This window comes from Aphelocoma coerulescens, chromosome 26, assembly GCF_041296385.1.
Source record: "Aphelocoma coerulescens isolate FSJ_1873_10779 chromosome 26, UR_Acoe_1.0, whole genome shotgun sequence".
NCBI classification, from domain to species: domain Eukaryota; kingdom Metazoa; phylum Chordata; class Aves; order Passeriformes; family Corvidae; genus Aphelocoma; species Aphelocoma coerulescens.
The window spans coordinates 7,730,943-7,754,619 of NC_091039.1; the positions used below are offsets into that span (position 1 = coordinate 7,730,943).

The 23,677-nt window shown below is 41.4% G+C and overlaps 1 protein-coding gene across 4 annotated transcripts; it reads right to left on the reverse strand.

Moving 5' to 3' along the window:
* Positions 1-489: 489 nt before the first annotated feature.
* Positions 490-23,675, reverse strand: ST7L (suppression of tumorigenicity 7 like). 4 transcript variants are annotated; one of them, XM_068995995.1, is made up of 16 exons: positions 23,653-23,675; positions 21,517-21,599; positions 20,399-20,558; positions 19,843-19,897; positions 19,199-19,314; positions 17,253-17,331; positions 16,304-16,458; positions 16,083-16,180; positions 15,551-15,665; positions 13,708-13,780; positions 12,883-12,985; positions 9,627-9,777; positions 9,394-9,486; positions 5,998-6,137; positions 1,261-1,330; positions 490-1,026 (listed from the first exon to the last, which is right to left on the reverse strand). In XM_068995995.1, exons 2-15 carry the CDS (start codon positions 21,592-21,594, stop codon positions 1,277-1,279), a joined length of 1,470 nt encoding a protein of 489 aa, XP_068852096.1. In that variant the 5' UTR covers positions 21,595-21,599; positions 23,653-23,675; the 3' UTR covers positions 490-1,026; positions 1,261-1,276. The 4 variants fall into 4 exon arrangements, with proteins under 4 accessions (XP_068852096.1, XP_068852094.1, XP_068852093.1 ...); XM_068995993.1 differs by lacking the exon at positions 23,653-23,675 and adding an exon at positions 22,978-23,405 and having other exon boundaries at positions 5,998-6,056; XM_068995992.1 differs by lacking the exon at positions 23,653-23,675 and adding an exon at positions 22,978-23,403.
* Between the last annotated feature and the right edge of the window lie 2 nt (positions 23,676-23,677).

Consider the following 23,677-nt stretch of genomic DNA (forward strand, 5'->3'; position numbering starts at 1 on the left):
TCTGATGCCAAGCAGCAGACCTGCGTGGGAAAAAGACTTTTAATCTAATGGAAGAGTGGAAACAGAAGTCACACCAATTACCTCAAACCACTTGGTTGCCACAGCCATCCTTTCACCTCTGCAGTAAACAAACCCTCAGGGCTGGTCTGTTTATCAAGCAAATCCTTTGAAGAGTTTTCCCCATCTCCACTCTCTTCAAGTCTTCATATCAACAGCAACATTACATTGGACTAACACTTGAAAGTTCAGGTCTCCCAACAGACTCCCATGCAGATATCACAATATTTTGGGCAGTTTCAGAAACCATCCTGTCTTTCAAAATGCTTTGTCTTGAAGAATAAAAGATGCACAAATAAATCTAATGAAGTAACACGAAATAGTGGTGTTTACCATCTCCTTGAGTATTGCAAGCTCGTAAGATAGAGAAGAAACAAATCTTTGTTTGCACATTATAATCTATATTAAACAGACACTTAAGAAGTCAACAAATTCAATGTGTTAAGTAGCAACCTTTTAATAAAGAAAGCAGAACCATACTTTGCTGTTAACAAATATTTTGAAAAAGGCTTATAAAATTAAATCTAAGCCAAGTATCTGGTGCAACTGCAGCTGAGAAGGAAGTATCAATACTCCGAACACCTGCTCAGTTTGTGTATTCTCCTTTCTTACAGAGGAAGTATGAGCTTCCAGTTGTCCAAGTGATTTAGAGAGCAATAAACTATTGCTCAACAAGAACTATTTTCTTAGATGATTACAGATTAAGGCCAAAGAAGAAATTCGTATGTTAAGCACCATCAATGTGGAATCCTGTCAAAGATATCAGTTTGAAGAGCCCAGATTTCTTCCTTGGCCCCCACAACTGGCGGTCAGCGAACCACCAAGAGAGGCTCATGAGAATAAAATCAAGCTATCATGGAAAACACACTCCAGTCACACTGGAGTCAGCTTATGCCAGGGGCTGGACAGCAGCAGGACCTCTGTGTGCTCCATAGTGAAACTGAAGGGTGATAGAAGTATCCCAAAGCACTGGAAGAAACAGAACACAACAATAAATCAGCTCAGTTTCCAAACCAACTTCCTTCTTCAGACTCAAGGTATGAGCAAAAACCACTCTGGTGTCTTTCCCTCAAGGCAACTGAACTCCAATCCCTTCACTGCTGATGCCATGAAATAGGCTTGTTGTAAATATTAGATATTAATGAAGACACACAGAAGAAGAAAAACCCTCTGGAAGCCCCAATTCCAGCCTTGTCCACTCACCCCTGGTGCAGTCCATTCAGCTGGAGGCCAGAACGCTGGGAGCACTCACCGGCCACAGCACCCGCAGCACCTGGGCAAAAGCACAAGGGTTAGAATGGCATTGCTCCATACTACAACTCTTCCAGCTGCTCAGCACTGTGCCTCAGCACTGTGCCTTCAGGGCTGAACAGACATGGGAGAAGAAGACAGCAGATCTGTCAGAGAATCACAGGATTGTTTAGGTTGGAAGGGACCTTAATGATCACCTCATTTTTTCAATACTCAGGCATAGATTATTTACAGGTCACCACCTCAAATTGAACAGCCCATCCACCAAGACCAGTCTGTGCTTCCAGACGGGATCCATATTCTAGATGCCATCTAAACAGTTCCAGAAGTAAGATTAGGCTAAAACAAATCGTGCAAACTCCCCTGCACCTTCTCAACCCATCCCCCAAATATTCCACTGGCATTTGGGTTATCCTTGTGCAAACCCTCATTTCATGGGTTAGCAACAACAGGACTCATTTACTTTGAAGCTTTTACTTTGGCCCTCCTGGCTTCTATCATAACCTCAAATATTACATTAAAAAGGCTTTTAAAACATAACATTCACAGCAGTGCAGGAGCTTTCCCTTGCAGTGAGCTTCTTCCCTGCCTGTTTGCGTGTGGCACCTTCACATTAAGTGCATGAGTTAAGATGTAGATTAGCAAGGCAAGAAACCTTTGCCCTTGGCATCGACACTCAGCTCTGACAGGAAACTTCAGGCTTTTTTTTTTCTACCAAGTGTAGAACCACTCATTACACATTGGCAGGGAAGTGCACATCTCCAAACTATACACATTTTCTCTTAGATAAGCAAAAGACTCAAGTGTTTATAAATATGAAAAGTTCAGCAGCTGGCTAAAAAGTTAATTCTCCAGTCTCACTTAATGAGCTTTGGGTAAAGTGGTAGGGGGATTTGTTCCGAAAGTAAAGCAGTGTCACACAAAGCAGGACTTGCCAGACACAGCTCTGCTTTGCCCTAGTTTCTGTCCCTAGATGGCTGCCATGGACAAAATGGCAAGGAATCCTCCAACAGGGAGCTAGGGAACAGTCAGAATGAGAAATGTTTTCTCCTAATCTCATAATCATAAAAATTAGCCAATTTTTAATTTAAGTCCCATGACTTCTTTCTTTGTTGTGAAAATATCAAGCAATCCATATAAAACCACTTTGGAACAGGGACTATCTTAGGATTTTATCCAATTCCCTGAAAAAGGAAGTTGTTTTCAGTAGAATACAGCAGGAACACTGCTACACTATTTTTTTCAGTATTTTAAAAATAATTTATACTGGTTTATTCCAGTAACATAAGGTTCAGATGTAAAAAATGCAATCAATCTACTTGGAATCGTCCAGAGAAGCTGTAGCTGCCCCATCCCTGGAAGTGCCCAAGGCCAGGTTGGACGGGGCTGGGAGCAACCTGGGATAGTGGAAGGTGTCCCTGCCCATGGCAGGAGGTGGAACAGGATGAGCCTTAAGGTCTGTTCCCACCCAAACCATTCCATGATTCTGTGAAGGCATGTTCAGTGTTTTCAGGAACTCCTGAGAAATGTTTACAGTGCCTGCTGTCACTCTGTATCACTGGTGTTCTTGCAGACTTCTTGGTGTCTTTGTATTACAGAAGGAATTGTGCAACCTCACTTTTGCAAGATGATACACATCCACCCACTTCTCCATCTGTGTAATTATTAAAAAATAAAAATACATACTGAATGAAAAAACAATCAGAACCTTTTGACTGCAATTGTAACAGAAGTTGTTTTATCTAGCAGTGTTTTTCAGCTCGTTCAGTGAGCTGTTCAGATTGTCGTCATTTGCGTACCTTCCTCCCTTCTGTCACTTACTGAGAAGACTCTGAACAGCAACTACTGAGAAACAGAGCTGTCTGATGATCAAAAACAGTGTGATTCTCCAAGAGATCAGAAATCTGGATGAAACAAACAGCGAGGCCCAGGGAGCACCTGCACTGGTACTGCAGCTCCTGTGGATCCCCTACCACTGCCTGTTCCACTGTCCTCACCAGCACCAACTCACAGTTATCATGGAATCAAAGAATAGTTTGGGTTGGAAGGGACCTTAAAGATCATCTAATTTCAACACCTTGTCATGGGCAGGGACACCTTCCACTATCCCAGGTTGCTCCAAGCCCTGTCTAACCTGGCCTTGGACACTTCCAGAGATGCAGCAGCCACAGCTGTTCTGGGCACCTTCACAGACCCTTAACTGCATCAGTAAATGCTCAACATTCTGCCAGCACCAGTCCCCAACACCTGCAAGCCCTCCGAGCCGTGCAAGACACCAGCAATCCCCGTGGCGCCGGTTCCCAGGGCTGGGAGCGTGGGGGCAGGAGCGGCTCCCGCTCCCGCAGCCAGTGCCAGCGCTCCGGCCTCTGCTGATGCTGGATCCCACTGTATACATTGGAACCCGTAAATGCTTCATTGTGATTTTTGGCCACTTGGAATATTTTTAGCAATTTGCCAAGGTTTACCCTGTGATTTATTATGGAGGAAACAAACTCAAGCACTAACAAATGAAAGTATGTAAACTCAGATTTTTCAAGTCAATAGAAAGGTATTCAACTTCTTAAACCCCTTCTGAGGCATTCAGCTCACTGTGGATTCAACTGCTGGAAAAACAGTTTGATTAAGAAGTAACTGAAATGTAATCTAAGGAGTCACTGCTTGGAGATTTACAGTGAAAAATTCCATATACACAATACTTTCCAATTGACATTCCTAAAAACGTGTTCTAGGTTTCTTGGAAATTCAAGAGTTGGAAATACATTTTGCATTGCTTTAATCTATGGCCAAAGCACTCCAGATATACCAGCCAGAACTTTATTATCGCAAATTACTATATTTAATAAGTTAAAGAACAGTAAGATGAAAAATACTTGAAGTAATGAAATACATAGGAAAAAGTAATTTAGAAAGCTTAAAGCACTGGAATTACTTGAAGATATAATGCTCAATATAGCAAGTAATAATTGCTTTATTTATATTTATGTATTTATTGCTTGAGTGGAAAGGCTGGTATCATTAAATAAAAGATGATCTTCCATTTTTGGTATGAAAATTCAACTAGATGCTACTACTACAGACCTCCAGAAGACAAGAGAGTATGTATAAAGTAGCAGCCATCACAGCATTATCAATAGTTAAAATATTGACGCAATCTATTAACTAAAACACGGAATCACAGAATCATAGAATGGTTTGGGTTGGAAGGGACCTTAAAAGTCATCTAGCTGCAACACCCCTGTTGTGGGCAATAAAACCAGAAATGCTACTTTGATGTTGAGTATCATTGTTTCTTACAAGTTTTCTGAATCCCTCTGAAAACATCAGGAATGGGATCATGAGTACAATCATCTAAAAATAAAATATGGAAGAATTTTTATCAGTAGAGTATGATTGAGAGTCAACATTAATTCTAGCTAAACTAGCAGAATACTGGAAGTTGGTATTTCCTTCTCAGCTGTCAATCTCAAGAGAGAGTAATACAGAATTCCCTTCTTGCCTGATGATCTCAGTACACAATTTCAACTTTTGCTGGTATTAAACTGCCACAGAGAGTGTCAAGAACCCCTTTGTCTGTGCCTGCTGCCACTGTGATTTGGTTGGGGGAATGCTGTGGCAATGCGCACCCCTCTTGATCATCTCTTCCTAAAGAAAATAAACACACTGCCAAATGACCAAACCCTGGGAGTTTTTTCCCCACTCTTGGACATGTCACTGGACATCCCAACTGCAAAGCCTAACTCAATTCTACAAAGTCTTTTCTTTGTTTTTTTGGTTCAAGAAACCCAGCAGAGAGAACTTCACGAAGCAACTCTTTGTTAGCATAACATTTGGCCTTGTATCTCTTTGGAAATCTACAACTTTGCTAATGCAGCCCTTATAGAATTAATCAAGCAGATAGTTAGCCCCTAGTTACTATGAACCCAGCCAACTATGAGCAGCACTGAAATTTGTCACTGGCATGTCCAACTACATTTTCCAGCATAAAGATCAACACAACTGTGTGGAAATGAGGCCCCACTCTCAGACCTGCATGACTTGGACATTAGACTGGGCTCACTAGCAAACGCTTTTAGGAATGAAGTATCCTTAAAAAAGAAGGGCTTTCCTCCTGCGTCTCCATTACCTGTTCATTAAACCAGCCAGGAAGCAAATGTCTTTTACCCTTTATTTTGATTAGCAAAGCCAGAATAAATGATTCACTTAAAGAGTTCAGAGCTCTTTATTCACTACTCTGCTCTACTGCATGAGATCCACAGTTCAATAAAGGCCAAACCTACTGCCTGGAGTAGTTTGAGAAGCTGGGGAAGGAAGCTGCCTATGCACTTTGTTTCTCAGCTTTTATTTTTGAGGCTCTCCCGCTGCAGTTGTTCACTTCCACAAGGATAAAATCCATACTCAACACAGTGTTCTGTGGAAAAATTTCCCTGGTGCTGAAATGGTGCTCTCTCACCATAGCAGAGCAAATTAAAGCCATGGTATGTAACAGCAATACTTCATCTCTTGTCAAAATAAGACATTTTGCCCAAATTTCAACCTGTGTTTGTCACAATGGAGATTCTTACAAACCAGATAAAATAATTTATGCCCCACAAGCATGAGATTGACTAGAAGTTATTTCACCCTGGACGTCAAAATTCCCAAAAACTCAGGAGAAACCTAAGCAAGCCCTATGACAGAGGTAGTACTTACAGCTTTCACAAAAGTGACCATCAGCTCAGGGAACTGGTGGGTAAGGAGGGCCAGCATGGCTGAAAAGGAACACAGGCCTGCTGTGAAATGGATGAAAAAGGGAAGCTCCTTCTGGGGGTAAACGGAGACTTCATGAAATGCTGAAAGGAAAAAACGAAGAATGTTGACATTTGATAATCAAGGACTGCTTTCTGAATTACTTATAGCCTTGTAGCTCATTTCTGGACTTTCAGAAGGAAAGACTCATGCAGCACATCTTAGGTTCCAGTACTTTAACTTCTTAAAAATTTTTCCCCTACATTACATGCTTGTTTTCATTATTAATAGTCATTATATATTTATTTTCATTATTAATATTCTCTTCCCAGTCATCTTTTTCATTTGCATGGGCTTTATTTTTGAAGCATTTAATCAGGCTCAGTTTCTGGTACCTACTCGTCTAACAGGACAGAGCGAACACCTGTAAAGTTCTGTCTTGGGGTGACTTTATGATGTGTATCCCATATTGCTGCCCTATGCCCAGAAATTAATTCTTGTGCCTTTCTATGCCTTTAAACTGAGCCTGAGAGGAGGAAGGAAAAACGGAGCAAAACTTTTTCAAAGCAGTTTGCAGCTTGTTCAAGGTCAAACAGAGATAGCGCCTTTTTTTTTTTCCAGCTGCGGCGGGGGAGCGAGGAAGCACCCGGCTTGCAGGTTTTTTTTCCAGTCAGCTTTGGCCAGTTTTTCAGTTTCTTTTTCTCTAGAGAGAGACTGAGAGTTGAACTTTTTTTTCCTTCCCCAGAATTTCGGATTTTCTCCCTTTTCTGCTGGACTGCTTCAATATCAGAGCACATCGGGAGGACTTTCCACCGGGCACAGAGGGCCTGGCCCTGGGCCAAGCCCCAGCTCCGAGGAGACCAAAGGGAGGACTCTGACACTTTCCCAGGTTTTTTCTCCACAGCGAAATTTTATTATTTAGCATTATTATCCTTTTCCCGTGTGTTTGTTAAATAAATAGTTTTTATCTCTTTCACTGTCCTTTGAGGAAAATTTATTTTTCCCGAACCTGGTGGGGGGGAAGGGGTGGTTGTGCCTTCTCTCGGAGGATATATTTCTAAATTTGACCAAACCGGAACAAGTTCACAAGCTGTCAAAATTACCCACACCAACTAAAATAATTCAGGTGTTTTCAACTCTCTGGAGCTCTAACCCTGTTACCCGAAAAGAACAGGACATCTCCACACTCTGTAAGAAGCTGAGCAAGTACAAAACAACCAGCATGTTATATACACATATATTTCTTAGTACTTCTTGAAGACTTCTGGTTGTAGACTACAGTAAATCTGTTCAGAGCAGCTGACAGAGCAGACCTCAAAGAAAACAGCACCAGGACTGGGTTATAAATTCTGTACATAGCAGCTCCTTGCAATTTCCAATCTCTGGTAACAAAATCCAAAGCGGGTGATTAGCCAGGCCAAGGGTGGCATGTAGAGCTTTCAGCACTCACGACACTACTACTGGTCACTTGCTGAGGACCTGCTTGGTGAATGTGCAATTACTTACTGGCTCTGGATACCTGCAGCTCTGATTTCTATCCAATGATTTGAAAAGATTTTTACATGAAGAAAAAAATAGTTTCTATAGACATAAGTAATTATAAAAGGACTGCCCTTCCTGACAAGCTGTTTTTAAAACCTAACAAAAACCTAAAATTATAAATAAGCTTTTTTCTGTAAAATAAGAAAATACAATTGTATTTTTTTTAAACTGAAGTCTGAGGAGGAAAAAGACACTTTACCCTCCCAGTTACTGTTTATGAATGCTGGCACATTAAAGCACCATTAGAAGAGTAAACCCACCAAAAGTGTCTTGTGTTCTTGCAACTCATTAATGGCAAAGTGTTCAGGGTTTGTTTTGGTTTTAATGATATGATTTTGGAGCACAGTTAAGTAGAATATTTGGAAATCCATGTCTAACATCCATCAGAGACGTTAATGGTACCCAGAGATTTATACTATATAGAAACTCACCTAATTTCTAAAACATGGAGCAATATAATTTAGGAAAGTGTTTAAAAAATAGGAATTAATTCCTTTTGCAGTAGCTTTTCCTACACTGAGAAATTAAAACCAAATTCAAAATAGGTAAAGACAAGTAAAGCTAATTCTATACGTTCACAGACATTTGAGAAGCGTTACTCATCAGACCAGTCCAGGTTTTCTGAATCATTGATTTGGTCAACATTATTTTAAATAGATAAATTTTTTAAAAATTAAGTGCCAAGATTTCTCGAGGAAGTACTGCAATAAAAGCGTTAAGATGATTTTATTTATAGGTAGTTTTATATTTAAAACATAACAGGAATGCGTGAGTGATCCTGTTGAAATATCTGCATGTGTTGGTGTTTAATTATGCTGGGAAGTCTACAATTTAGGGTTAGTTGCTAACCAAGGAATTCCTTGTGCAATATCCTGCATAAGTGAGAAATGAGTAATTTAAAGCAGTCTGGGGGCAAATTTAAATTACACATTTTAAATATAACTTCAGGCTTTTAAACAGAAACACGTCTGTGCAGTTTTCCTTTTCGCAGCTGTGGTCTCTGTGGGGCTGCTGGTGCTTTTGCAGTAGCCCTTTCCAGTCCCAGAGGAATTGTGTTTCTTCAAGATATAGAAGTTCAACCCCAAAGGAATTCAATTAAGATGTATAATTAACAACTCAACTCTAATCTAAATTAATGCTATTTTCCTAAATATCCTGGGTACGGGCAGTAATGATACAGTTTATTTGTCTTGCCCAAAGGAAAAAACATGTAGGCTCATAATTGCATAAAGTAACCTTGAAGCAAAGAGCAGCTGGATAAGACTTACTTTTCAGTATCAAATGTTATTATAAATCTGTAGAAATACATGGATAAGAAGTTCGATGAAGAAGTCAGCAGATAAATACAGACCATCGAATTAATGACAGAAAACAATACCTGTTCTACGAAGCTACAGATTAACCAAAGATTCTCTGTAAGATCACAGTCAGGTTTTACTGCATACCCAGTGCAGGACTAGAACCATGGATTGATTCCTTGCAACAAAAGCAGTCAAATCCACAAATTCTTTTAAAAGCAATTTTTAACAAATGGTCCATTTTGTTGTTCTCAAAGTTGGCCAGACTCAGTCTGAATGTACCACACACAGATTTCATCTCTGAAGGACTTAGGCTATTACAGCATCAAGCTGACATTTACCACACACACACACGTCAAGTGCTTCAGGATCTTCTGGGAGGGACATCAACAAATAGCTGAAACCCCTTCACAGGAAGCTCAAACTAAAAAAAATCACAGTAAGGTAAATACAGAATACCACAAACTGAATATGTCCTTGGCCTGTGTTTTATTATCATTACTGCTTAGAAACCACTTACTTGGCAACAGCTCTCTGTCTGCTGTTTCGGTACAGCTTGGATAGGGATAGAAAAGATGGCCTTTCTCTAACGGGTATGGGATCATCCTAAATGCTGCAAAAAGGGTGAGTGACATTAGATCTGTATCTATTCAGGTGACCAGCTTCTCACAAAGAGAACCAATCATGTTTGAGGAGGGTAAAGGCAGAGAGACTAGTCTACTGTACAGAAAAAAAAGAAAAGGAGATACTTACTGCCTTCCCAAGTGCAGTGTAGCAGATTTAGGGCTCCTTCTATCCTCTTCCAGTGCTGGAGGTGAAAAAAAGCATAGGCTACTGCCTCACTGTCCCCTCGCTTCAAAATGTGCTCTGGAGGCAGCACTAGGCTTTTCATTTCTAGTAAATACTGAAAGGAAAAATGGAAAGCCCACCTGGTTAGATGGAATTTTCCAAAACCTTTTATTGTGAAACATAAATGATCATTTTAGGCGTAACTGAGTGTAGAAGGGGCAAGTTTCTACCACAAAGCAGCCAGGCTGCACTCACATGAGAAATGAAAAGCAGCAAAACACACTCCTGTGTGTATGACTCTTAAATTAGGCTTTCACATACACAAGAAAAAAAAAAATCAAGAAAAAACATACAGCTTCATTAAGACAAAATAAAAATACATTCTTGTGGAACAGACGTTAAGTATAATGCTGCACGTGCAACACCAATGAGGGACAAATTTAGGCTGACAAAAAACCCCAAACCAACGGTATTTTTGCTCATTACTTCATCACTGAAAGTTTCAATGTAGGCGGTTGAGGACTTGTTAGCTCTAAAGTATAAGCAGCAAACCTGAAAGTGTCAGTGTGCTAACCAAAGGAAGAATAATAAACCAAACACAGGAAAATCTTCTTTTAATGTGGTCTTTCTGGGCTACCACAAAGTATCTTTGATTTCAGATTTTTTCAATTTCAGCCCTCTCCCTCCATCAGCAGAAAATCTGATACTCAGAAGGGTCAAAGAACACAAGGATTCATCATTTCCCATTTCTTTTGCAACACAGAACATGCATTTTTTAAAATGTATCACGTTTTCTCAAGGTACATTAAAAAAGTCAGGTATTCATTTGAACTCAGCTTTTAAAAAGAGGACTACGTTTTACAAGAATGAAATGACCATTTCAGCTCTAGTATTTACCTATGAGCTGTTCTTTCCTACCATACAGTGTCTCATTCAATATCAGCCAAAGTTAATGCACATCTTTGATCAATGTAGCTGGCAATTCCTTGGAGTGTCCCCCAAAGTGTAAGAATGCAGCTAACTCACCGATTTATTTCGGCAGATGCCACAAACTATGAGATTATTTACTAATCCAGTTTGAGGACTTAACTTTTCCCATTCAGACTCTTCAAGGAATGTAGGAGGGGTTGTGCCCCAGCCAAATAAAGCACATTTGCTGCCTGGCTAGGTTCTTCTCTCCGCGCCTTGGGCCTGCACTCTGGAGGGTAATATTCTTGTTAATCCACTCTAATCCTCTTCAATTTTTTTTGGATTTTTTTTTTTTAACACAGTAAAGGATCACTCACACAGGGCTGCTGTGGGAAAATGGTCTCAAATATCTGACCCCTGACCCGACTCCTCATGCTCTCAACAGTGCCCACTCTTCCATTATGCTAACTGGGAATATAAACGCAGGAGTGGTGGTGAAGCCCCACTGCAAGTATTGCCACAACACACCAATGCTCAACTCCAGGCTTTAGCTCTCTCTGAGCCCATGTTATCACATAAACAGAAAAATTCCAGTCTGGCAGGTTTTCACGTCTATAAGCATGAAACAGGCAAGGTATCAGTACTGAAGGTATCTCAGTAATGAACTGAAGGTTTTGAAGTCTTTATACACAATAAAAAAATCTCTGAAATATTCAGAAGATGACTGCAAAAGATTGTTTCATACAGTACTAAAATGCAGTTATGGATTTCTAATTTGAAATGGCTTAAGAGGACCAGTTTTCCAGCTGGTTCTAACTTTCCAAACAAACCCTAGCCTTGTAAAAGCAGAACAAAGAGAAACAAACCTTGTTTTATTTTCCTTATGCAAAACAATGTTATGTACAATCACTTTAATCAGATGTGCGAACAAAGGGATTTCTACGTTACATACTCATTTATTTTTAGGCTATGGAACAGATCAGATTTTCTTCCCCCTCTGTGATCCACTGGGCGAGTTGCTTCACTTCTCCGCCCTTGTTCACTTGTTTGCTTTGACCATAAACATTTCAGAGTTCTAAACAGCCTGCACCAATAAAATTCTGCTCTGTCATCTAATCAACTGGTGCCTTGAGGCAATATTGTAATAAAAAAACCATGAAGAATGGAGAGATGTACAAATAGAAGAGAAAATCAAATTACTGAAACCTGGAATCAGTTTTTGCATTTGTCTGCAGAACTAGAGACCATATTTTATCAACAGCCTCTTTGAAATGATCTCTTAACTTCTTTAAAAAGGTATATGAGGCTTCAGAAACAACTGGAGGATACCCAAAACAAAAGAACTTTTAGATAATAATAATGCATTATAATCTTCTGCCCCTAAAGGCAGAGGCTAAAGAAAAATCTGTCTGAGACTGTCTGAAATGGACTTGCTACGCTCTTGATCAGTCATGCAAACAAGCAGCAATTTCTCCCAGCAATTGGCTTTCTCAGTGCACATTCTATTGGATTGGACAGGCAGACATAACGGAGCGGCCGGATCATTCCAGCCTCCCCAGCAGCAGCCACTGGGACTCCATCATCATTTGCAGAGGATTAGACCCTGCACTGAGCCAACCTCCTGCATTCAAGGTTTCATACTGCAAGCATCCCTAGTACAGTAAAAAGCAATGCAAGATTTTATTCACCCAATGCTCTGTGGAATCTGTGTTTTGATGCCAGACATTAGCCTGTGGTGACACAGACTCTTAATCTTGTTTACATGTGGATGAAGAAAGTAAGTGACTGTAGATCCTTCAATAACCATGGAGCCATGGTTGGAAGCACAGCAGAATAAAGGGGTTTGGAATACTAGAGTGATTATTGTTTGAAGAACTTAATTTGGCTTCAGGGACTTGGAAGCAGGGTGTTGGAATGAGGAATCTTTAAGGTCCCTTCCAACACAAACCATTCTGTGATTATTCTATGACTTTAACTATCTGCACTTATATTTATTAATGTCTACCCTTACTGAGAGTAAAGGGCCTTCAGTAATACCTTACTGGATTTTCCCAACGAGTCAAGAAATTCCAAGTTTAAATTTTTCTGCATAAAACCCTGTTTGAACATCAGCTATTATTAAAAAAAAAAAATCTGGTGACAAAACATTTATGATATAAATACTAATGTTTTTAACAACTCCATGGCTGGAATTATAACCAAATTCAAGAAAACATGGGGCTAGAAAGGCTCCAGTAACAAAATTATATTATAACATGGTATTTTTCAGAATACAGTAAAAGCAGTCCAATAAGAAATAAAATACTCTTACCTTTGGAACATGAGGGTTAAATTCCACAGCTCTGTGAATTGCTTCCACAGCATTAATTTCTGCTGTACTAAGCCCTCTCTTGGAGGCGGTTTCTGGGGAGAACCTGAAGGGAAAAACCCACACTGAACAAAAGTAATAAATAATAAATGCTAACCAGGTGTTCATTTGCATTGTGAACTTGGATTTCACTAAAAATTGGCTGATTTATCAAGAAAGACAAACAAACCCTTCTAGGAGAAAAAAGTTCATTTTAAGTTAGGTATCTTGACTGTTACCAATGCCCATACGACATATGAAAATTCATGTCAATCATGTCAGGTGAGTGCCCTGACTTTCAGCTCCCTGTTACAGTATCACCTGTTGGGAGGTGGAGCTGGCCTCAGAGCACAGTGAAATGCCAGCAGCAACTACCACAAATTCCCTGCACCCACCCCAAAAAACAAATCCCAAGCAAAACACTAAAAACAGAATTTACACAAAAGCACTTGGCCAGTTCATGGGCTCGTGAAAAACATCCTCACCTGTACTAACTTTATGGATGCTAAAAAAGGAAATTTAAATTGTGTTTAATTACACACACAAATGTATGTGCATATATAAATACACTCAGCTTGCTCTTAGAAATGTAACAGCTACTTATTTAGGCATAACCAGGGATATAAAAAAGATTTAAAAATTAAAATAATCCTTGAATTGAAGCAAAGATTTCTTCACAGTTCAGAAGTAATTTTAAAACATAAAATATCTACACCTTTTTCCTTCATATTTTACATCAGAACCTAAGATTAGCTACAAACCATTGTTTTCACACACATCTTTGCTTACCTTTCTGAAACAGCTCTGGCTTTCAGCAGAGCTGCTGTGTAACATATTGCTGCTGATTTGGGAAGACTGATATCTGTGAAAAAATAAAATAATTAAGCTGTAAGATTCTAAGGCAATACAAACATTTTAAACCCACATCCTTTGAGTTAAAGGTTTTTCCTTGGGTATGGGAGACAATGAATGTAACATCTGGAACATTTCAGCTGTGATTAGAAATTTTCAATTTCTTTGCACAGTCACCAGTCAGTCTCAGATTGAAAACTCAAAGTTGTATTTAGGTGATAGAGTCATTTTTTGTTTCTAAATGTACCAACACACTGAAACTGAATCCCAAGAGAAATGCACACATAAATACAATTTACAATTACAATAAATACAATTAAAACCAGAATGTATTTCCTATATTAACCCACAAAGATTTAAAGTAAGCTTCTAATTTTTACTTAATTTTGCAACTGTACCTTAACACAGTTTTATACAACGCTGAGAGACTGCCCAGAAGCTGATCACAAAAAATTACATTACAGACACGTAGATGAATTTTAACAAAAATGCAGTTTCTGTTCTTCTGCAGTTCCACGAGGGAGAATTCTGTTAGTTGTATCTTTGTAGAATATCTGAAGCCAAGTTTGAGCTGACAATTACAGATTAGAAGGTTAGCACTCCACAGTGCAAGTTTACTTTAAAAGCAGACAAAGTCTGGGGTCTAATTCCCAAGTACCATGTTGTGTATAGTCAGATGGTTCTTGCTTTTTTTGGTAAATCCCATCCTGGGCTTGTCCATCACTTACTACAAGTCTGGCTGTCATGTCAAGCAAAACACAGGGGTGCTGCAGGGAGTTTGAAGCTTGTACTCATTTTTCCAGACACTCAGAAAAAAATCAGCAACCCTTTCTTAAGGAAGTGTCACAATTCCTGGTGTTAACAGAAGCAAGCACTGGGCAAAGTGCAAATGGTTTTCATAAATTAAGAGGAATCCACTCAGAAGAGGATCAAGGAATGGGAGCAGGGTGCTAGGTTGGCCATATACAAGTGGCACAGGATTTGGGCAAAAATAGCATACCTTTTGATTCCCTGAGGCAATAAAGAATTGACATAAGAGAGAACTCAACAACTTCTGAGAGTAACTGTCATAAAATACTGCTGCTATGTCCCTCCATTCCAAAGGTGATTTAAGGCCCTGCTTTGACAGCAGCCTATTGTATACTCATGAAATGGGCACTGTCTAGGTGGCAAAACTGAGGGCAATAAAAAATAAGTATATATTTTATTAACCTTTACTTAGACTTACACAATATCTGAAACCTACTAATTGAGATGGAAAGTGAAAGCAAACGACACCATTTGATGCACACACTGATCTCTGGCAAACAGTATGTTTGCACACTGCTCATCTCTGATGAGCAACCTCAGCATTACAGAAGCACAAGAGCAAGCCTGGAAGATGACAGAAAGGAAAAGTACCTTTTCCAGCTTATTTACATCAATTACTTACAGGACTATGTGCTGGCTGAAAAAGGCTGATGAATTTAGGCATAACCAGGGATGCAGAAGAGATTAACTAAAATAATCCTTGAATTGAAGCAGGATTTCTTTACAGATTAGAAGTAACTTAAAAACATAGAAAGTAATCTGTATGCAATTTTGTTTGCCTAAATTTGACCTCAGCAGTCAAAAGGAAAACTTGACCTGTACTCAGGAAGTACCTGTTTGCTACAGATGAAGGGAATCTGCTCACCTTGCTGAGGTCATGGGTAGACTCCTGCCTGTGGACAGACATCCCTTGCCCACTTCACTTGCACTCATTCAAAAACACCCACATTTTCCAACAGGCATCACTTACCATCATACTTGGCTAAAACTGCCTGGACGTCTGCATAAGCCTGTAACTCCAGAAGAGCCTCCAGGAGGTTTTCATGGATATTCAGCATACTCAGAAGTGGAAACTCTTTCATCAGCTGCAAATCAGTAAAGAGAAATAAATTACATAAAGTATTGCAGTTGAATCACTGAAATGCTTAATAGAAATCAGTACAATAATCTAGGATTTTTCAATGTTCTGTTGTCTCAGAGTGTTAGAAACAGGCATGGAAGCAGCATGAAAAGAATTGCATCATTTCATAAAATCACAGAACAACTTGGGTTGCAAGCAATCAAAGCTCATCTCATTCCAACCCCCTGCCATAACAGAAGGGCAGGAACAGCTGCTACTAGACCAGGTTACTCAAAGCCCCATCCAATCATGATGTGCAAATCTCATGGGAAAACAATTCAATTAGATTAATTATGATGCCTAGGAATGAACTTAAGACCATCAATTTGGACAATGTGACTGAAAACAGTGGTTAACTCAGGTTTTCTTTACTCTTACTTACATCTCTCATCATTTTTACTGCTTCTCGTATTCTTCCAAGTTTCCTGGCACACATAGCTAGTCTCCTTTTCACATACACCAATACATTGGTGTCTCTTCCTGATTACAAAGACAAAAAAATATTAGTCTATCAGTTTCAATCCTTACCTCTCCTAATTATAACTTTAGTTTTACATTTCTGCTCACACAAACCCAAGAGTTAATGGGATTCAGAGTCCTTACTCAGCTGTGCTTCATGCTGGGGGCTCTGGGAATGGCAGTTCTGAGATTTTCTGTAAATCATTTCTCCTGCTTTCAGAGCCTGCTTGAAATATTTCTCAGCATCCACAATAGTTGTTGCTTCCTCCTCAGCCAGAAGGACATATGCAGTAGCACAACTGAAGTAAGAGAAAAACCTACTAGTTATTTTGAGGGAGGACATTTCGTATTTTTATTAAGTGTTAGAAGCATTAGAAATGGGCAAGATTCACTTAAGATGTAAGCATTGACAACATTTAAGTTCCAAAATACTGATGTGAATTCAAAGGGGGAGTGACAGGAAAAAAGAAACCTTTTCCATTTTACAGAAAAAAACACACCTCCCCCCTGCATTTGGAGAAAAAAACAAAGGAAAAAAATGCAAAAGTAAGTTAAGTTATTTTCCTTGAAACTGTAAAAATGGTCTGTAGCTGTCTGGAAAGGTTTTTCTTTGTTTGGTTTGCTTTTGCAAAACCAGGAGATTTAAAAACATTTTATGCAAAAATAACAAGACAACATAACAAAGCAGATCACAGTAGTGGGGGAAATTCTTTGGTTTATGCTACAGGATTTTTAAATCCTTTACAGGAGTGGCATCTGTGAATTCTGAACACAGTTCTACCACGATGCCATCTCTGAAATACATGATCTCATATTCAATTTAGACCATTCCACACCTGAATAAGATTTCTCATTTGTTATTGCCACTAATACAATGATTTAAGAAAAAAAGCAGCACAAAACCTGTTTTTAGTAGAACAGTTCAATACTTCAGTGCAATTTACAGCTCCATGTGTGATTCCCAGTCCCAAAAGTTCCCTTTAAGCTATTTAAAACTTTGCTAAAAGTGAGATGAAGAAACTGATAGTGTGCTCAGTATCCTTCCACTTAATCCTTCACACTAGAAATACAGCAACTGAATTTATAAACTTACTCATTGTTCAACTCTAGAGCTTGATATGCTGCTTTAATCCGGGCTTGCGGGCTCCTCTCTCGCCACGCTTTCTGCATAACTGCAGGAAAAAACACGGAAAAGCTGGTGAGGGACATGGACACCTGTGAAAGACCTGGGAGACAGTGCAGGCAACACTGGCTGCGTGGAGCCAGCTCTAATTAACATTCCCTTCTGGTCTGAAAATTCTTGTTTGCTGTATGATTGTTATAAGAAAGAATAAACAAGTGTTTCAAATTCAGCCTGCTCCTACCACAAGCATCGAATTTTCAACAGTTCATTATGCCCCAAATTTAGTTTAAGAAAGCAACACCACCAGGAAGATTCCTCACTGACCATTTCACAACTCCTACACAGAGCACAGAAACAGCTTACATAACCAGGCAGATGTACAATTTCTGAATTGCTACAGATTTTCGGAAACATTTTCCAGAACTTGTTGAAAGCTTGGCAGGAGCAATTGTTAAACACAGGTTCTTGCATAGACCTGCAGAGAACTTAAAGCTTGCAAACAGAACTTCAAAGAAAACAGTGATGGAGTAAGTGGTGTCTTGCACAGGTAGAGTTTTGTACTTAAAGTATTAAGTTGGCCAGAGCTGCTGTCACTGCTCCATCCCTGAAGTGTCCAAGGCCAGGCTGGATGGGGCTTGGAGCAACCTGGGATAGTAGAAAGTGTCCCTGCCCATGGTAGGGGGTGGAGCTGGATGGGCTTTAAGGTCCCCTCCAAACCAAACCATTCTGGGATGCTGTTCCATGATTATTTTTAGACAACTGTCAGATCATAAAGGGTTAACAATTTTTAAAAAAATTTACAAAGCACATTTGAGTGGCATCACACAGCAAAGCCAATTCAAGATACACAATTTATCAGCTTATTAGGAAGTGTTCTAGGGAACAAGTAAAAAGGGTGAAATCTATTCAGACGTGTCCTTTGAACTACAACTTGAATTCAAAATTATTTCAATGCAATGAACTCTAAACCCCTCCTCACCATGTGTCCATTCGGGAAACATGGAAAACACAAACTGAAAATCAACTTCTAGGAAAACAACACACTCAGAGCTACCATTTTCAATGCAGAATTATTAACTTTCACACTAAAAACCAGTTCTGAAAGAACTCCAAAACCTTACACTCATGGAGTTCTATATCTGGCCTATCTCAAGGACGATAAGAAAACTGAAGAATCTATACATGTTTCTTTTGGAACAAAACCTCCTGCTGTCCAGCAAGAATAACGTGGAAAAATATTTGAGTTTTCTTTCGGAAACAAAATATTAGTCTTGGCTCAGCAAGCGAGACAATACATTCCCTTTTGTGAAATAAAAACACATCTTTCATATCAAACATGTCACAGCCAGCTGACAAGGAACACCTCTGGAATGTGACAAACTGACAATAATTCACACCCACACCGACAATAACCAGGTAAAGAACATTTTGTGCACGAAACATGTGGAACACAAGGAAAAAAAATCTGGAGACCGCACTATTCATTACTAAGGTTTAAATGAGACCACATTTTGGCTGTTGAGAATATAATCCAGGTTTGCAATATTGTGTTAATTATTTGAAATGTGTGAGATCTTAAAAAATGTCAGGACCCTGACAGCACTAAAGTTGTAGAGAATGCACAAGGTAAAACATCTTTCCACTCAATTTCAAGGTCAGATTGGATGGGGCTTGGAGCAACCTGGTCTAGCGGAAGGTGTCCCTGTCCATGGCAAGGAGTGGAACAAGATGGGCTTTAAGGTCCCTCCCAACCCAAACCCCTCTGTGATTCTATACATCTATTAAACCCCTTCAGCAGTTGAGAAAGGCCACAGTTTCACAAAATATTTGACATGATAACTTGCGCTACTTTGAAGTTCACTAAAAACACGCACTTGACACTGCCCAACACTTACACACCTGACAGACGTCAGTACCTGTATCCGAAGGCCGAAGGACATCCGTGTCACATGTGAAGAAGGTCTGATGATCTTGAGCAGACAAATTCATGTCATAGTAAGTAAGAGGCTCCTTCCCAGTCACCCACATGTACCTAAAACAGCAGAAATTTCAGTAAGAGGCATTCCTAGCAATCAGCAATGCTGATACCAAGGGGATATCTGATGTGCCTAGTGCAGAAAATCTGTAATAATAAAGACTAAAGCTACTAGCACAAAGTTCCAAGTACTACTGTTCAATAGTCTGTAACGTTCTAAACAACTTGGGAACTGGCTTACTAGAAAGCAGCTTTTCCCACGAAGTAACACTAGGAGGCTTACCATATATTTTAAAAGAAGAGAATTCAGATTGAGAATCACTGTCTCAACCTCCAAATTAAGGTTTTTTTTCTACTTTACTCTCAAAAAACCCTGATATTACAGTAATATTTTTGTTCTTAACATTGAAACTGCCAAAGCTTGGCTTGGTGCCTTTTAAACACAGGATTGGCATCAATCACCCCTATAATCTTGCAGGTCTCCAGCTGTCTCCTGACATTACCAGTGCAAGCTCTGTGAGGAAGTCATGTGCATGCCCCCGATTAATTTTAACAATATGCAGTGGAAAGCAAGATAATTAATACCTGCTATACTCTGCCCCTCTGAATAGATTGAGAGGATTTCGCCACACTTTGCACTCTGGGGAATAAAAAAAAAAAAAGTACTTTTTAAATTAAAAGCACAGGAAATATTACCTTGACGTTAAAATGCAGTAACGCAAAAACACTTGTGCTTTCAAAAGCTGCTTTTATTATTATACAATCATTTTCATAAACTTCTGCTATTCCACAAATATTTCTGCTCCCCAACATTGCTGGGGTACAAAAGCACACGGTGGGAAGATTGAACACCGCCATGTACACTCATGCAATGTTTACCTTGCACATATTTACAACAGTAAATAACTAATGTTACTGGAACAGTTTTAGCTAAATGTATAACATTTTCTAAATCATATTTTTAACAAGGAATGGCTTAGAACAAAAATACATTATTATTTAGTTTATTTTTACCACTACTAATAAAGCACTTTGTAAGATGTAGGTTTTGTCCATTCTTTACAAGCACTAATGCAGAGGCAAAGCCATTAAAAGCCACCTTGAAGCTTAAGGAAAGCTGCTGGGACACATCAGGAATCACCTGGCATGTTCTGCCTGCTGGTCTCATTCTCCCCCGCCGAGAAAGCTGCCAGGGCTGGGGGGCTGTTCTCTGCACCCCCGATGAGTGGCCTCAAATGGCTCACAGAAACCTGCTCAATGAAAGATGTGCCGTATTTCCGGAAGTGCCACCACTCAAACACCTGTCACAGGAGAAAAAAGCACCAGAAACTTCCTTAGGTGATACCCTTCCAGCAAACATGAGAGCTGAAGAGTGTTCACAGCGAGTACATCCCCTTGCAAATGATCAGGGATGGAACTTATCTCCAGAGTAACACTAATGATCTGGTTTGGCCTGTCTCTCTGATGCAGGATCACTCACAAAACATGAAAGAGATTGGAAAAAAACCAGCAAAATTTTAGTCAAATGTTATGTTCCTCCCTCCCCAGGTCATTAGGGTAACTCATAAACCCTTTCAGTAGTGCCTGTATAGGGAAACTGGGAACAGAGGCAAAAAACATTATATCCTCCTTTTCTGGTGAGGATATTTCAAGCTGTAGCCCTACCTGTAGTACCAAATTTGTAGTATTCAACACAGGTGTAGTTTTTTCATTTCACAAAAATAATCTAAAAGAATAAAGGACAAAACGGCCCATTAAACTGAGATGTTCTGCTAACCAGAAAGAGAGAGGCTAACAAAGAGACAAGGCTAAGTTAAGAGCAATGACAATCGCTTAGCAGAAATTTTGGGCCAAAAATACTACTATCTCTTTTTGAAGCTATTAAAAATACTTGCATATCACAAGCCCTCAAGGACTACACCAAACTGTCAGCCCTAGACCAGCTTGGATCCTGTACCTGGATCAGGCACTGGTCTCTTCTCTCTGGTGACCAGTGACAGAACCCAAGGGAGCAGCTGGAGCTGTGTCAGGGGAGGTAAACAATTCTGGGATTCCATACAAGTTATTTTCTCAGACTCATACAGTCCCAACATACAACACACAGCAAAAGAGTTGTTACAATACGTCAGAGAAGTTCCTTCCCAGCACAAAGGCACCCTCTAGAGTTTGATACTCATTCCATTTACCCCTCATAAAGTCATCTGAGAGGTGCTAAAGTTGTTTAAAAAAAAAAAAAAAAAAAAAAAAAGGACTACTTACAAATATCAGTCCAGATATAAAAGATGAAGTCACTGTAAGGGCAAAGTAGAATTTTGGAGTCAAAGTGCTTAAGAACATGGTCGCTGTTAAGAGAAACAAAACCAAAGACTTAACAAGCAACTTAACAAAAATAGCTTGTCTATTAAAGAATGCTGAATATCACGGAAATCTACAGTATACTATAGGCCCAGGAGCTTTATAATGCTACATTGCTAGGGGGAATCCTCACCACATATTATTTTGTTTGTAACCACCTGTGACAGTTAATTTTTATACCAAATTTTTAAAAAATCAGTGTACATTTCTAGACAAAGCATCTTACAGTTTCACCCATACAGTGGCTGGTGGACCACAACAAGCCAATTTAACATACTATTTCACTTTAAGACAAAACCATGCTGTTTTGAGCAAATTTATATTCAGTGCTAACATATATTTTCCAAAGACCTCTCCCTCCTGCTATCAAGAGCATAATGCAGGAAATGTAATTATCTAGTGGTGCTCTGACCATGGTTTGGACTCAAACTGCACATCAGCCTTGTCACCTGCCACCAGCACAGGTTGGACAGGGACAGGGCTGGCCAGGGCAGGGCTCCAGCCTGACAGACCTCCAGGTGGGAGCACATAGCAGCACGCAGGTGGCACCGGGGCAGTGCCTTGGCTGCTTCCAGCTGCCCCAGGACTGCACAGTCCTCGGCCATGTCCTCAGCCCTGGGGGCAGGTGATGAGCCCAGTATGCCACTGAGCAAAGCTGGGATGTAGGACCAGCCCATAGGCACTGCTGGGACATATTCACAGAATCAAAATATCAATTAGTTTGGAAAAGACCTTTTCGAGTCCAACTTGTGACCAATCCCCACCTCGTCAACACTGTGACCAGAGCACTGAGTGCCAGGTCACCGAGTGCCCTGGATACTACCAGGGATGGGAACTCCACCATCCCCTTCCAATGCCTGACCACCCTTTCCACGAAGAAATTCCTGCTGATGTTCGACCTGAGCTTCCCCTGGCACAGCTTGAGGCCGTTCCCTCTCCTCCTGTCCCTGTTCCCTGGGAGCAGAGCCCGACCCCCCCGGCTGCCCCCTCCTGTCAGGGACTTGTGCAGAGCCACAAGGTCCCCCCTGAGCCTCCTTTGCTCCAGGCTGAGCCCCTTTCCAGCTCCCTCAGCTGCTCCTGGTGCCCCAGACCTCCCCCAGATGCGTTCCCTTCTCTGGGCACACTCCAGTCCCGCAACGTTCCTCCTGAATGGAAGGTCCCAGATCTGGACACAGCACCTGCGGAGCCCCTCGCCAGTACCCAACACAGCGGGACAATCACCCTCCCGGTCCCGCTGGGTACACTATTCCCAATACAGGCCAGGATGCTCGGGAGATCCGGGCCGAGCCTGCCCTGCCCGCACGCCCGGCTCCACAGGCAGCGTCCGCCTCCCCCCGGCGCGCCATCCGCCCCTGCCGCCCTCACCCGCCGCCAGGCCGTCCCGGAGTCGCACCGGCACCCGCAGCACCGCGTATAAGAGCCCGAGCCCGGCGGCCACGGCCAAGAGCCCGCGGGCCCAGGGCGTCGCCGCCCGCCGCCGCAGATGCTCCCAGCGCCGGAACGCCGAGGCCGCCCCGGGGCACGGCGGCCCCCGGCCGCTCCCACCGCTACCGCCACCCTCCGCCATCACCGCCGACGGGGCACGCCGGGACAGGGGCGGGACAAGCACCGGGGCGGGACTCCACCAGAGCGGGCAGTCCGCTCGCCGACCCCATCACCGCTGCTCCAGGGCGAAGCGGGGACTGATCGTCGCGCACACCGCAACCGGGATCCCTGGAGGCTCCGGGACGCGGCAGTTCCTCCACTGCCGTGTTCCCGGTAGCGAAAAACCTGCCCGCCCCCATGATGGCGGCAGCACGGCATCTGCCCGTAGCCAAGATGGCGGCAGCCGCGCTTCCAGTCTACACCTCCCGGCCGTCGCAGCCGACGGGGCACGCCGGGACAGGGCCGGGATGACCAGAGCGGGGCTCCTCCAGAGTGGGCAGCCTGTTCGTAAAGCCCATCACCGCTACTCCACCCGAGCATATCCCACACGATGACCGGGAGCCCCGAAGGCTCCGGGAGGCGGCGGCTCTATCAGCCGGTACCGCGAGAACCCACCCGTTTTGACGATGGCGGCCGGGCG